The sequence below is a fragment of the Heliangelus exortis genome, chromosome 2 (genome assembly GCF_036169615.1).
Source record: "Heliangelus exortis chromosome 2, bHelExo1.hap1, whole genome shotgun sequence".
NCBI classification, from domain to species: Eukaryota; Metazoa; Chordata; class Aves; order Apodiformes; family Trochilidae; genus Heliangelus; species Heliangelus exortis.
This window is the reverse complement of record NC_092423.1, coordinates 93,680,622-93,697,633: the sequence shown is the minus strand read 5'-3', so window position 1 is coordinate 93,697,633 and position 17,012 is coordinate 93,680,622. Positions and strand designations below refer to the sequence as shown.

The 17,012-nt window shown below is 36.5% G+C and overlaps 1 protein-coding gene across 1 annotated transcript in view; it reads right to left on the bottom strand.

Moving 5' to 3' along the window:
• The window catches only part of NETO1 (neuropilin and tolloid like 1), a 65,322-nt gene that overhangs the window by 27,318 nt on the left and 20,992 nt on the right, over positions 1–17,012 (bottom strand). The window contains exons 5-6 of the mRNA XM_071737058.1: positions 1,083–1,124; positions 809–936 (exon numbers count right to left, since the gene is read on the bottom strand). Of these exons, the coding sequence (XP_071593159.1) occupies positions 809–936; positions 1,083–1,124 (170 nt within the window). The remainder of the gene's footprint in view (positions 1–808; positions 937–1,082; positions 1,125–17,012) is intronic.

The following is a 17,012-nucleotide window of genomic DNA, read 5'->3' as shown; positions in this document are numbered from 1 at the left end:
GTTCTAAGATTAAACAAAAAATCTCTTTAAAGATGGCAGAGATTAGTGGATATATAAGTTCTACCTCATAAAACTTTTCTTGTTCAGTAAAAGACAGAAAAAAATATAATGTGAAGTTGAATGACAGTAGGTGGGAAGCACAAAGCTGTTCCAGTTGCAAAGAGAGGAGACAAGGAAGGTAGAGTAACCAGCAAAAATTGAGCAGTATAATAACATGGATAAAAGATGAACTCAAACAGAATCCAAGGAAATAATTGTTAAATTCATTACAGCCCTGTTCTGTTTGTTATAAAGGCATGGCTTGCTGACAGTGGTAGGAGAGAAATGAGAACACTATCTCTTTTTGTCTGTGGCTCTAAACCAAAGGTCTCATAGAGGAATGTGAGTTTACTTTGGCTTCATTTTTAGTTTTCAGATGAGAAACGTTGATGACCTTAGGGAGCCAGCAGTATTCCTCTAGTAATCTCTATATTAAGTACTCAAAATATTGCCGAAATTACAACGAAAATATTACCTCTCACTTAAGAGTACACATTGAGTCTTTAAAAATGTGAGAAAAATTACAGATTATTTTAAGAAAATTATAGTTGACACAAAAAGCACATTAATTCTGCTGACATCATTATTGATAGATAAAGAAGGTTATTTTGGCTGAGGTGACAAATTACCCTTCCATGGCAGAAGGAAAAAAACCGTTTAGACTGTAAAGTTATCAGACAAGATCTGACTGTACTAAGAAATGAACAACATATTAGAAAAGTCAATTTCTTAAATTAATGGCAAATCAGCAAGTGGATGAAGGACTGACCTTGGACCGGGGTGGTGCTCGGATGTACCATTTACAGTCTACTGCTTCAGTTTCAGAAGCTTTTCCTTCTTTGACAATTTGTACAGATTCCACAATTCCTTCAGGTCCTCCCATCTCAAACTCACAAACTGAATGACAAAATACCAGAAAAAATGAAACCTGAACAGCAAACAAAAATATTTTCTACAGCAGAGTGCAAAGGCCTCCAAATTAAAAAAACAAACAAAAACCAACAAATAAACCAAACAACCAACCAACAAACAAGCATACTAACCTGGCAATGGTTTCAAAACTCCCAGGTCCTTAAAATCTGGATCTTAAAAATTGAGAAAGAAAAAAATTAGTTCCATTCAAAATCTTGAGTGCAATGACAATGTGCTAAAATTTGACATACTCCGGTTATATAATTTAACATATATTTCTTGGAAATGAGAAATATCTCAAAACTATGGCAAAACACTAACTATTAATACAGAAATTATTGATACTATCATATCAAGTTCTTTTTTTTTTTATGAAATTCTACTTCTGTCTTTCAGCAGAGCAAGTTAAAAAATATTTCTGCATACACTAGCAAGCATGATCATCACACAACTAACCACATGACACTTTAATATATTAATCTAATGAAAGAGGATCCATTCAGAATCCCTTTGTCTATTTTGCATTTTGATTATAACACTCAACCACAGAAAACTAATGAGTAGTCTTCTATCCCTACTGACAAAGAGGAGACACTTTCTCTGTCAGGGCATCCATTTGGTCTTTCCAGAATAAGTACCACAAGAATTTACCATGGAATTCATTGTTCAAGCAAGGTAATCAGTCTAATAGATGTGCAATTTTATTAGAAAAGCATTATTATGTTAACTGTCATAGATGGTTTGTATCATACTTTTATAGTCAGGTATAACACATAAATGAAATTATCTTGGTCTCAAACAAATCATCACCAAAACTACTGTTCCTCTCTTTCCTTAGTGAAGTCAAAACAGTGAGAATCATAAAAAAATAATACCTTGAAAAAGTCTAGTGCTGCATATGCAAAATCAGCCATTTTAACCTGAACAGTGAGAATGTATTGACTTTAAACCGGAGTCGTAAAATCACATTTTTAAACTGTCCCTCTATAACCAGGCTGATTCTGTTCTTCCCAGTTCTCTTACTAAGTTGCACAATATAAATCATAAAAAGATACTCATGAACTTAAGGTACTGCAGATAATTATATTTGTGGACAATTAGTATTAATTGTTAAACAGCTTTATAAATAAGTTGATAGATTCGATAACCACCAACACTAAATGTAAATAAAAAATTCTGTTAGTGTACTCCAATATTGATATCTAATATTCAAATTAATATTCTAATATTCAAAGATACTTAAAGGAAACCTACTTTGACTACTAGTTCAAATTAGCATCCAAACAGTGCCTAATTACAATTACTTTTTTTCCTCTTTGTGAATCTGCAGGAAACAGTGTTACTGAAAATACTCAGCTGCATCAGCAAATACAGAAGAGGAAAGAAGGAGAAAAAGGTCCTGACAGGGCCTCTCCCATATGTAGAAGTTTCCACATGAAGGAGCACTAGTAGCAAGAACAGAGGTTGAAGTGTAATCTAGACCATGCAACTTGTCCCACAAAATAATTCTGGAAGTATATTCTCATTTAGTAACAAGAGTACAAGAGGAAATGGTCTCAAGTTGCACCAGGGGAGGTTTATATTGGATAGTAGAAGAAACTTCTTCACTGAAAGGTTAATCAAACACTGGAATATGCTGCCCAGGATGGTGGTCAAATCACCATCCCTGGAGGTGTTTAAAAGACATGTAGATTGGTGCTTAGGAGTATGGTTTAGCAATGGATTCAGTAGAGTTAGGCTACAGCTGGACTCAATGATTTTAAAGGTCTTTTCCAACCAGAGCAATTCTGTAATTTGGTGATTTGTTAACAATTCTGTTAGAATAAAATCACATAGAAATGCACAATCTATTAAAATTCTAGAAATATGGTAGGTCCTGCTCTATTTTGAAAAATGAACTTTCTGCAACTTTTCAACAACTCAAGCGTGACAGTGAAACAAAACGTGTGACACCTGAGGTGATACACTTCATCAAGAATTAATAGTATACCAATATTATAAAAATTTTTTAAAAACTGTAAGTTGTTATCAGATATTCTGAAAATTCAACCATGTTTAAGCATATTTACCCAGCAAATATTTGCTTTTTAAGTAGTTTACCATTAAACAGATTACAGTTCAGCAGCTCTTCTGTATGTAATTGAATCAAATTGTTATTATCACTCTAGATGAGTCAGAACCCTTTTAATGATATCTAAACACTGAATGGCTAGATCTTTCAATAAATAGATAGGACTGATGAAAAACATTCTCATTAGGAAAATCCCAGAAGGCAAGGAAAACTTTCTGTGAAAAATAAGACTGATCATGTATAATGAGGGAGAAAAATAAGAGGCAATAGGCATTGAGAGTAGTGAAATACCTGCACATTTTTTAATGGGGATATCCTTGGTGTGGGAATGAAGTACCTAAAGAGGAAATGGAGAATTTTCATAAGAAATGGGAAAAAGTGGAAAGGTTATGTAAGTAAAAGACCTTGCAGACAAAAGAAGTTCTGTGGCTCTTTCCTGCAGCACTGAATATCTCTTTTAAACAAACAAAATACAACCTAATAAAGGTTACCCAAATATGTCCTTTGGTGTTTCTGTAAAATCCTAAAATGGCTTGGGTTGGAAGGGACCTTAAAGATTATCTAGCTCCAATCCACCTTCCAAGACCAGGGACACCTCCCACTGGACCAGGCTGCTCAAAGCCCCACCCAACCTGGCCTTGAATACTTTCAGGGAAGAGTTATCCACGATTTCTTTGGGCGACTTGTGTGTCTCACGACCCTCATACTGAAAAATTTCTTCCCAACCTCTAACCTAAATCTACCCTCTTTCACTTTAAAGCTATTACCCCGCATCCTATCACTCCATGCCCTTGTAAAAAGTCTCTCCCCAGATTTCCTGCAGGCCCCCTTCAGAGATTGGAAGGCCACTATAAGGTGTCCCTGGAGCCTTCTCTTCTTTAGGCTGAAAACCCCAACTTTCTCAGACTGTCTTCATAAAGAGGTGCTCCAGCCCTCTGACTATCTTCATGGCCCCCTGCTGGACTCACTCCAGTATCTCCATGTCCTTCTTCTGTTGGGGACTCCAGAACTGAACACAGTACTCCATGTGGGGGTCTAACAAGAGATGAGTAGAGCTGGCCACTTTTTGATGCAGCCCAGAGTACTGCTGGCTTTCTGGGCTGCAAGCACACATTCCTAGGTCACAGAATTATAGAATCATTTAGTTTGGAAAAGACCTTTAACATCACAGAGTCCAACCATTAACCTAACAGTGCCAAGTCTACCGCTAAACCATGTCCTTAAGCACCACACCTACACATCATACACCTCTAGAGATGGTGACTCAACCACTTCCTTGGGCAGCCTGTTCCACTTTGTGAAAACCTTTTCACTGAAGAAATTTTTCCTCATATTCAATCTAAAGCTCCCCTGTTGTACTTGAGGCTATTTCCTCTTGTCCTATGCTTTCTTACTTGGGAGAAGAGACTGACACCCACGTTGCTACAACCTCCCTTCAGGTAGTTTGTAGAGAGTGATAAGGTCTCCCCTCAGCCTTCTTTACTACAAGAAAACAATTTCAGTTCCCCTGTCTGCTCCTCATGAGACTTGCTCTCTAGACCCTCACCATCTTGGTTGATCTTCTTTGGACAAACCCCAGCACCTCTATGTCCTTGTAGTGAGTATCACAAAACTGAACACAGTATTTGCGGTGTGGCCTCACCAGAGTTGAGTACAGGGGGACAGTCACTTTCCTACGCTTGCTGCTCATACTATTTCTGATACAAGCCAGGATGCTGTTGGCCTTCTTGGCCAGCTGGACACATTTCTGACTCATATTCAGCCAACTGTCAACCAGAACCCACCTGTGGGAAGCTTTCCAGCCACTCTTCCCAAGCCTGTAGCACTGCATAGGGTTGTTGTGACCCAAGTGCAGGATCTGATGCTTGGCCTTGTTGAATCTCATACAACAGGCCTCAGCCCATCAATCCAGCCTACTCACATATATATTACAACATATTCCACAAATAATAGTATTTGTGAAATACTTAGTTTAATTAAACTATTCTTTAAAGTCTCTGTGAAGCACAGTGTCTTGTTTGAAACTTCTTATGAGATGTAAAAACCTGTGCAAGTCTTAATTAGAGTTACTGGTAAACAGGCAGAATGAGAAACTTTAGAGTGGCCCAAGGAGAAAGCAGTGATAACATGTAGGTTTCCTTAACCACTAAAAAGTGGAGTGGATGGGTAGTGATTTTGACTCTCAAATGCTAATGGAAAGGTAAAGAGAACTGCACTAATCAGTTAGCCACCAGTTATTTGTTTCCAAATTTATGAAGTCAGGTTAATTTACAATGTTCTGAGGGTCTAAATGAGTCCTTTCTTGAAGGGTGAAATACAGTTCTCTGTAAAACCAGACCTTGAAGAACTCAATACAGAACAGTAGGTTCATTCTAAAGTATTTTCTGTGGTTGCCTTCTAGTATTTGACGATACAGTGAAAATAATGGAAAATGGAGATCAAAAGATTTTAAACAAAGAGAAATCTTCTCAGAGACCCACTAAGGCAATTCTAAAACAGAAAAATATTTCTATAAGTAAATATTTTTGGTGAGGTGTACAAGCCAGGAGAAGTTCAAAAATCTGTTTTAGAGTATATCATTCTATAGGAGACGCTACTTTGTCTTGCCTTTGGTGATCAGAATAACAGTAAAGTACACTAAAACTGCTATTTGTCTTGGAAAAAAAAATAAAATAATGTCACATGCAGTAGTTGAAATAAAATAATATTTAGCAGATAACTGCATCTGACATCTGAAACCTATATCTCCTCTAGTATCCTTGTGTAAATAGTTCACTGTCCACTTCAACAAGAGATTTCTTGCACTATTCCCAAGTATTTTTCTCTTACAGCGAAACACCAAGCAGACTTTTTAAAAAGTGAATAACCATGTCAGAGAGCACTGGAAGAGAAATGAGCTGAGTTTACAAAAGCAGCTGATGGATTAAACTTCTGGCCATATAAGATACCTGAATGAGATGAAACAGGCAAAATACTTCTGAAAATATGATCCTTAGAATGGAAACAAGTTAAACAAACATAGACAAAAAGTCACTCATTAGAATAGTGTTAGATTTTTGAAAGTTATTGGATAATTATATTGTAGTGCTCCCCTGTAACAAAACCTTCTCATGATTCCAAAAGCCAATGCCATGGGAAATTTTAAGAATGAATTCTAGTTTTATGTTTAGCATCAAAGGCAGAATCCTAGGTTTTCTCACCCACTAGAGCCTGAATGCTATCTCTCTAAAGGAAAAAAAAGCAACAAATGAACAAAACCCTAACCAAATGAAAGAAGAAAATTCATTCTGTAAGCCAAACTGTTGACTGGCAGTGTGCCCACTGAAGATGATGCAATAGTGCTTAAATCTACACTTCGAGTGAGGAAGAGGAACTCTAAAAGCTACACAGATTGATGAATTGCTGAGGAAGGCATATCATCAATAAGTTCAAGAAACAACTGTTGGAAAAATTAAATTTTCTGTCCTGTCCTTTCAACAGCCATAGCAGTATTGCGTTCAGTGACTGAAAATTTTTCTTTCTCTTTCTGCTGCTTTTTAGGTTTCCTGCCTAGAAATCATTCTCTCAGGGGACACTGAGCTCTTGACCCCAGCAGTCTTCCCAGATGTATAAAACCCCCACCCACGGGATGAGATGGGTTTTCATCAGCTTTAGCCACAGAGCATACAGAGAAACTGCTTTGAAGCTATTCTTGCATTTTCTTTTGCTTCTTCATCTTTTTAACAGCATAGTGTAGAAATTTTCTCTGAGGAAGAATTTTATAATAGCCCAGTTGTCAGAAAGAAGATAATTGTGTTTTAAACTGTAAGTTTCTATTTAAATTACCCACAATCTTATGAATTTTACATTTTACTATAAGAGACAACATTCAGATATTTAAGGAATATGAATAATATATGAAAGGGAACAATAACCCTTCCACTCTTTCCAATACTATGAACTTCAACTTCTCCTGAGATTACAGGAAGAAAACATTTTGATCAAGTTTTGGTCACGTGCGGATTTACAGCTAGGTTTTTGGCCTTACAGCTCACCTGCTTTCTGTTAGTTACAACTTCATGATACTGACATTCCCTTTTGTTCAAATAGATGTTACAAGGTTTTTTTTTCCTAATTTTATGCAATAAAAGTGACAAAGAGTCCAAACCATGATTAATTGCTAATACTGATGTAAGATAGAAATAACCAGGTATAAACCAGACACTAGGTCAGCTGGGACTTCTATTATTTTGCTGAGGAAAGCTCTACTATGTGTTTTACTATGTATTTGACTAAAATTAAAACAATTCATACCAACCCTAGCCCCAAAAGTTTTCCACTTGAATAAATTAATATAGTTTACTCATCAGTAGTACATCTTTTGCTATATGACCACATGAAAAAATCATCAGGATGATAAATTCTAAATCAGAGCCTTGTCTCTGGCCTATTTCACTTTTTATTTAAACAATAAGATCCTTCTAATGGATTCTCAGTCTTATTTGAGATTGTTTAGGCCACATGTGCTGTTTTGAGCCAGGACAGAATGGAAATACTTCCTAGTAATTTTACTTCTCAGTTAATTCTCTTCTAACTAGCTGCGTTTGCTGAAATTAATGGCAGGTTTTTCAGTGACTGCTTCTACGACTGATAATGCTCAATGTCTGCAGTTACTGCTGAAGAATGGTGTGTCAAATCAAGGACACTGCTTGATTATGCAAAATATCTCACACTCCAGAAGTAAAGGGGTCACACATGCAACCATCCTTGGGGGAGGTGCAGACCAGACAGGTGGCCAAGATTGGCCAGTTGAAGTATTTCATCCCACACTTGTCATACTGGGTATAAATTGAAGGAATCATGAGGGTCAATCTCTCTTCATCCATGGCTGGCGTCCAGAGATGACTCTGTCTGTTTGTCTTGCCTTGGATCCCCATCCATGAATTCCTAAATCTGTGTGTTTCTGCATCCAGCTCCCACCTGCTGGTGACTTCAGAAGCCCAGGCTGGGACTTTTCTACAGCCTGCCCAGCAATCTCAGTGATAATGTGAGTATTATTTTGGGGGGGATGACTTGATATATTTTTGTATATATTTGTATATATTTAATTCTTTTCCTTTTCATTACAGTTGTTTAATTAAAGCTGTCTAGTTTAGTTTCCAAGCTGTAAGTCTCTCTCCCTTATTCTTCCTCCTTTTCGCTATAGGGGAAGGGAGCGGGCTTGATAGGGAGTATCTGCCATTCATTTAGCTCTCAAGTTAGTTAAATCCCAACATCAAACTATGACAGATTTACTGTCACCCAAGTGGGGCCAAGCTCAAATTCTGAATAATTGCCTGAATAGTTTGAATTGTGTCTCCGGTGGGAGGATACATGGATGGCTCCATTAAGATAGTACCAGATGTTTTCTTTTGGAAGTCTTGAAGGGCTAAAAATTGAACAGACTATCCCCATCATGCTGACATGCCTGTGGTATACAGAATATATGATATGTTGCTCTTTAGATGGTTTAGTGTTGCTTTGTGGTTGATAAATGGTAATAGCTGCTCAAGAGCTGTCATTGTGATAGGGCATTTAATACTGATCTACATTGCTGTACACTTTTCAGTGGTTTTTCACACAGACATCGAGAATTTTGTTGGCAATTACACTTTGAATTTTACCTTGGGATACTGTTGCCCCTCTGTTTTCTCTCAAGCTGAGTCCACCAGATTTTGATCAAGATGTCAGTATGTAATCAGGGAATTTTCTGAATGTCCCGCTGAATATTATTACAGCTTTTTTATGTACTGGGGATGTATGAGGCAACTATCTCAACTCTCAGAGTAAGCATACCAACTCACAGAGTGATAACTGCTGCTGGTAAAGTGAGCACTGCTACAGCTTGTGGCCTCTGCATCCCCTGCAACAGACACTGCTGCATTTCCAACACAGTCAATCAGTATTACTGCTACTGATGCAGGCATGACACAACAGGCACTGTTGCCATTCCCATGCAGAAGGCCAGCCCTGGTGTTACTGCTGCTACTGCCACAGCCACTACAGCCACTCCCTCAATCCACACTGGTACTAGTTATCCCTGTGACTAAGAGCAAAGCAAAGAAAAAGTCCATTCCCAGTCCTTATCCTTGTTTCTGAAGGAAACAAAATTTCTGAAGTTTTTACTAGTGTAGGGCCAAGATCAACGCTTCTGATGAGGATGGTAAGACCAGTCCTTCTCAAGCAGATAGGGGAGTGGGTCTTTCTCAGGCAGAATCATCTGAGGAGGACTCAGAACCAGGAGCAATTGTTCAATCCTACTCTATAAAGGACTTGTGTACTCTGAGAAAGGACTTTGGCCATCATGAAGGTGAACCACTGCTCAATGGTTTAGTCCAGTGATGGGATGATGAGGCAGATACCATGAGTCTGGATTATAAAGAAGCCAGGCAGCTAGTATCTCTGGCCAGAGGTTCAGGTACTGATAGGATAATTGGGAAAAAAGCCAGAACTACAAGCCTAAGAAGGAGAGTCTTGTCAACCATAAGGGACAGGTATCCCTATAATGGTGCTCTCAACTGCCCCCCAAGCAGAGCTTCCACGCTTAAATGAGCTATCAAGTATTTGAGAGAATTAGCTGTGTGAGATGTGATTTATGATGATGGTGAGCTTGTGATGTCATGCCCTAAGTCTGTGCTGCAAAAGTTTGCTGCAAAGTGTACCATCAGCATTTTCCCATGCACTGTCAGCAACGATAGGGGTCAATGACACACTTGTACCAAATGTGCATCAAGTGGGCAGTAAAGCATGGCAGTATGGAGATGCTCTTTAATACCCATCAGACCTGGGTCTCAACCATAGAAAACTTGACCGAGAGACTGAACAGAATTGAGAATAGAATTGACTTAAGAGAATTGAGCCCCATTCTGGCTGTATTGCAGTCATTAGGAGGAGATACCCTCATATGAGACCAAATTAAGAGAAACAGAATACAGGACAAGCGTGCTGTGCTCTCTACTGGGTGATTACAGAGAGGACAAGAAAGAAACCTCCTGCTCATCTACAGACACAAGTATGAAAGCTGTTAGGAAAAACACATACAGGAGGATGGCTGCTACAGTCTCAAATGATTCTCCAGTCAGAGTATATGAATTCCAGACTGCCTGTATACCAGGTATGAGAACTGGGAATGAAAGCTCCTGTAACCCATTTGCTGACAGCACAGCATGTGCTTGAAATCAGAAGTGCCCTGCCTCCAGCCAAGAGGTGGAGAGGGACAACTGAACTTACTGTACTGTGTGGATTTGAGAGCCTGGCACATTAGAACCACAAAAGTATAAAGCCTTAGTGGACAGTGGTGCACAATGTATGCTAAAGCCATTGAATCATAAAGGGACAGAATCTGTCACTATTTCTGGAGTGATATCATGAACTGAGTCTTGTGGAGGCCGATGTGAGCCTCACTGGGAAAAAGCGGCAAATGCATCTTACAGAGACTGGCCCAGATGCATCTTTGGCATAGACTACCTCAAGGGAGGAGGAGATTTCAAGGACCCAAAAAGGTATTGCTGTGCCTTTGGTATAGAGATTGAGGACATAGAAAACATGTCTGATTTGCCTAGCCTTTCAGATGACCCTTCTGTAGTGGGCTTGCTTAAAGTCAAAGACCAGCAGGTGCCAACTGCTACTTCAGTGGTGCAAACAACAGGACCACACAAACTGAGATTCTGTGATCCCCATTTATAAGGTGATCCATCAGTTAGAGAGCCAAGGAGTGATCAATAAGACTCACTTTTTAACAATCTTATGTGGCCATTGTGAAAGCCTGATGGAAACTGGAGGCTAACAGTGGACTATCATGGCCAAAATGATGTTACGCCAACACTAAGTGATCCAAAGAAATGTGATTAACAAAATAAGAGTGAAAATTTTCAAACTTATTCTCAAACTGGTTTGTCATGAACACCAGCAAACAAAAGGCTCTGTGGATATCTGGAGAGCTGTAATCTAGAGTTTAGTAGGTTTAGATTTGCATCTATAAAAACTAAATTACAGCTGACTTTTTCACTCCCCAGAAGCTCCAGATCCTGCTATGTCTAAACAGTGTTTAGATTCAGTACAGGTTAGTACATTTTTAATACTGGTGTAATAACTTAAAAATTTAGACTAAGAAAATACATAGTTTCCATGGGGTTTAACATATTTACAGGTTTTCTCCTCTATGCAACAACTACTGGTCTGAAGCAGCAATTAAATTTCCACTAAATTTACTCTCAATTTTAATATTGATTATAACAAAAGAAGGTTTAGGCCCACAATCTGACCTAAACTTAGCAATTGATTTATTGAGTGCTACACTGATTGACTGGCTCAGCCTCATACAGAGAATAGAAACTGATCTTTTGCATCCCACTCACCAAGAAAAAAAAAAAATTATGATTCATTGCATCACACATGAGAAATGCAGTGTTCGTAAGTCTTTATGTTTACTTTATACAATATCCAATGTTGCTATTAACTGGCTGAAGAGACTGGGAAAAGAACAGCAAAGTGGGTAACAAAGATTGTCCAGGTCTTCCACTGATGTGGTAATAATAGAAGTAATGAGCTATCAGGATAGTTCTCAGTTTCAGCAGCAGAAGTAGCAAGTCAAACATGATGGTCAGCCACAGTACTCAGGATTTTTAAGTATGGGTTAGCTGCTTATCCAACAGGAAGGCAATAATTAAATTTCGTTTGACCAGATCAAGTTTTTGACTGCCAAATAGCAGGATTTTTCCTAGCTTGAACTGAAAGAATAATTTAAAGCTCTAGTGATAGAAAAGAAGAATAAAAAAACCTTTAATTTCAAAGCACTTGGTAAAACAATTATGTATATTGGAATATCACTGATAAGAAATATTCTGGAATACCAACAACTATATGAATGCAGCAAATTATTTATGTGGTGAGATCACATACAATTACAGAGATTAAAATCACCCAAATCTGATTTTAAACTACTAAGCCTGTATGCATTTTATTAAACTGAAAAAAAACCCCAACACCTATAAACTTATTCTATAGAATTCCAGTACAAACTTTGTATTTGGGAGCAGTTAATAACCAACTGTCTAATCCACATAAAGTAATCAGCATTAAAGAACAAAATATTTTAAATAATGTTTTCTGCATTCTCTTTCAATATTAATTTTCACAAGGAGGTGAGAAATTAGCTACAGGGAAGAGAGGGAAATAAATTAACAAACAAAACAAAACAAAACCAAGAGAAAACAAGAAGTGGTATCATACAATCTTTTATTAACCCACATACTGCAACCAGCAGATTTGATAACATTGTTGAGCTTCAACTATCAGATAACATCTGGCAAATGATGTTCGTAAGTCCTGTTACACAACATCCTCTGGCTTCTCACTGTCAGCTAGGGAACTGATATGTGACTAGAATAACACATTTCACCCTGCCTGCTTCTGTCATGCTAGTGCAAATTTTGAATAATAGATGTGCCACAGACATCAGGCTTTTTGAGTCTGAATTATCAGAAAATAGTTGGCAAAATCATCTTATGACTTATTTCTAACACAAATTACTGGATATTAGATACTAGTCTTTTGACACGGAAGTATCCAGATACCCTTTTTGCATCTCTGGTGTGCAATGAGCTCTGCAGCAATATTTATAAAATTTGATCAAAAGCGTTTATTTACTTATTTTAACAGTTTTGCAATTAATTTATTCTTTCCCATGGCAATCTTAATTATTTGGTAGATCTCATCAGTCTAAACATTAAAAAATACTAATCAGAAGCCCATTTTAGACAGTTTAGCACAAACCAAAACATTTTGTTACACTGAAGTTACATTCTCCTTTCTATTTGAGGAAACACTAAAGTCAGACACTCATTTGCCTTGTGAATTTTAGTCTGAGCTGTGATCATGTAAACAATGTGTATTTGACATAATCAGGAAGAGTCTTCAGAGCAAGAATAGTCTGATTGGATGTCTCAGTTCCTAAAGATATTTGTGTACTTGGATATTTGTGATATTTATTCTATCACACATTTTTATAAAAAACAGAAAATGTCTGTCTTGAGAATTGCTGTCTGAGGGCAGAAGCAATTTTCTTAACAGCAATGTTGCCCAATGTGATTAGGAATGACAGGCATTTTTAATGAAAGGTTCTCAATTAGACTGCATGTTCATGTTTGCAAAACACTTCTAAATCAGATTGGAAATATTGTGGCAGACCAGAATGCAATAGAGAAACCAACCTGCCTGACCATGTATCCAACTTAATTGGTATAAACAGGAGACACTGTTAAACCAGAGAAAAATTTGGTCTGCTTAGATGAAATCTTTGCTGTATTACATGAATTTCTAGATAATGCTTTTATTCATCAGATTATACTACCTGAATCAATACCGGACTGCAGTGAAACCACTTTGGGGAAAAATATAAAACTTCAGGAAGTCAAGAGATAAAAGAATCCTGTAGTCTTCATTAATTATAAATTCAAGTTTTGAAAGTAGTTTTAAATATTTGCTTAAAGTAATAAAATAAAAATGTTTAAATTTAATTTATGGAATTTAATTTATAGCAAACAATCAAGTTTTGGGATGGGTTTTGTTTGTTTTTTGTTTGGTTTTTGGGTTTTTTTTTTTATTTATTAGCAAAAGGGAAAGAAAAGGCCGACAACACAAATTCGTAAAAGGTAATTGAAAGATGAAATGCCAGGTCAAAAAAAAGTAAATTTTTAAAATTTGTTTTAAAATTTTCCTACGTCAAGCTCTTTTGTTTTTACCATTGTTCATTTCAACTGACATCTCACTCACTTAATGCCTTTCTACTTGGTCCAAATGAATTGAGAAAATAAAAGAACAGAGAATGTAGGCCCTTTTAAAAGTCTGCAGCTTGCTAAATAAATGAATGAGTAAATATTAAATGAACTAGTAATAAATAGTCAAAGCTGCCAGCAATATACAGCATGGAAGAGAGACACCATTCTTTTGAAAATTTGTAGCTGGGCTAGCTCAGGCTCAAGAGATTTGAGCTTCTTCTTGAGTTTATTGAAAAGGTGTGTGATAAATGTAACTACTGCTTGATCCTGACTTCTCCTGAGTTCCAAAACCAGCTACAGTGAGGAGCTGAGATATTACAGAAAAGCAAGATACTAAAGATCATCTTGGCTCTCCCTAAGTACCTCTTGTTTATAGAGATATTGTTTGGGATTTTAACTTCCAATTTTAGATAAAAAAGCACATGATAACACAAAAATCACAGGCCTCTCTTCCTACCAATAAAAAATTGTCCCCTTTAAAGTATTATTCTCAAGTACTATTAAGTTTTTATTTCAAAAAAACCCATTTGTCAATGAATGCACTACCATAAGTTTAAGTAGTGGGAATGTCCTGGGAACTTTATTTTAAATTTAAAATTTAAAATCCAAGGGGTGGAACCAGAGTTCATTGCAATGGCTGCAGAACTAGTATAATTTCATTTTCAAACTTGTAAACCTGGCTGACAAACTGAATTGCTCCAAAATACTTATCAAAATTAATTCAGCTCTAAGTGCGGTTGAAGAAAATGATTAATTTTTACATGCAGAAAATAATTTAATTTCAGACAATTCTGGAGTGAACTTTTGGGACAAAGATATCTAGAAGAAAAGTAGCATAGGAAGACAGAAAAATCACTGATCATTATGTTATAGCTCCAACAGAAACTCACCTTACTGTAACAGCACATGAAAACAAGTGAAAAATGGGGGTTAGTGAATAAGTTGAGCCTGTTAAGTCTAGATAGTGTGACAGTGATCAAACAGGCAAACACTGAGTTGATATATATCTACCTCATAATTTGTGGAAAGGTAGAAAAATATTTTTTAATTAATTAAAAGAGTTGAATAAATAGTAGTTCAGTTCTCCAAAATAAACAAATATTTCATTTTGATTTAGTTCAATAGCTGACAATGCAGAGAACAGTGTTTAAATGTACTTACCTTTAAGTAAGTACCCAAGCCTAGAGATTGCCCAGATTTAGGCACATGCTTAAATGTAGGCTTCCTGAAATTCTTTGCTAAATTGGGACTAGATTTAGTGGCTTGTCAGTACAGCATTTGAGTATAGTAAGCTTAAGCAACTGTTCTGTGGAATTATCCTTGGGCATATCAGAAAGTAATTTCAAAGATTTTTGAGCGTTAAATTATAGTAGCAGGTATTTTGTTTGGCCCAAGGTCTTGGTGAAATGAACAGTTTTTGCAGAGAAAAAAATAAAGACACCGAGCATTAATGCTTGACATAATTTAAAAAAAAAGTGTACAAATTGAAAATGTCTACACATTGAACATAAATTGAAAAAAAATATTTAATTGATTTTTCCAAGCAAAAGAAAAATATCAGCTGTGCTAGTAGCATTCTGCATGGAAAGTTGATTTCAAAGATGTGCAAGAATGAAAATTCTTACAATTTTTTCTTTCTTTCTTTTTTAATTTTTATAAGTTTTATTTCAAAGCTGACTAATAAAATACACAACAGACACAGTGTAAATTATATTATTTGACATTACAGAAACGAAAAACAGGAGGCTAGGAAATTCTGGAGCTTTAAACAGGGATGCCAGACACTTGTCAAATCCTGTATTTGGTGTCTGAACTTTTTGGCAACCTTACCCAATAAGCTAGGAAAACTTAGCTACTTCTGAAAATTTGAAGAAATATCTCTGTATAGTATGAATTAATATTGTAAAGAAAAAAAGCCTTTAATCTTCTTAGTATTCACAGGCATCAAAAAACACTCCCCATAAACAGATGAGCCTTGTACGAATGTTTCACTGCCATTATATGGATATAGATTTTCATATTTTAAAATTTGGATTCTTTTAAAATTGGACTTAAATAATTCAACTACTCGCTTTCTCAGTTTTTCATGATCACTTAGGATAACACAGCTGCATTTATTGAATATATAGCATCAGTTAAGACAACTGACATGATGTTTGGTCATAACTTCTTAGTGCATGTAAAATGTAAGGGCATATATGGTAAAAAGAGTTGTCAGTATCTCAAGGCAAGCTACAACTGAACAGACAGTGAGTGAGAGAGAGTAGGGATAAAAACAGATAGGAATTAAGTCTGAGTGTTCAAAGACCTTGATTCAAGGTCTTTATTTTCCACTAGGCTCATTGGACAGAATTAGCCATACAGATGACATCTCCTTCAGAGAAATCATTGTATTTCTGTTCCCCATATGGAGAGGACTCTACCTCATGAGAGCAGTGTCATATTAAAGATTGTGGGGTCTTTGATAACACAAAGCAAAAGAGAAAGAGAAGATGGACCAAAGACATGGATACTCTGATGGTCTGGCTAAATGTTCACTTATACAAAAGTTAAGAAAAAGTTTCTATCTAAGCTGAAAGAAGAGGGATCTTTCTTTTGGATCCTGGTACCAAAGAAGTTCAAATGGGATGAGGAATGATACAGTCTGCATTTCTCAAAAGTTCGTAAAGAAATGAACATTGTTTGTAGCCATCAATATCAGAAAAGATATCTTAAAGTGGCAACAAGAACTAGTGGGACACAAAACAATATTCAGTAACATTCACCTCAGTACTGGTAAGCCAGAGATTCTCTGGATTGACCTCTTTACAAAAAATATAAAGACTGCACTTATGAAATGAGCAATTCCTAACAAGGTTTGTGTGCATTCTTTAAGGAGAACTAGCTAGAAGCACTATTCAGAGAGTAAAAAAAAAAAAATCTGTGGAGGAAAGTTAATATATCAATAAATATCCTCACTGCTGTTAAAACCGAGAAATACTTCATGAAATTAACTGATGATAATAAAAAAATCAGCCATCACAGTTACTTGGACCAATGCAAATATCAATTTAATAAATATAGGTGGCTGAAAACAAGTCATATAACCATGATTTTTATCTAACATAAAAGCATTATTTTCTATATGGACAGCTATAAAATCAGACCACTTGCAACCCTGTGGGTAGCATGAGAAATGGTTTCTCTGCACAGCA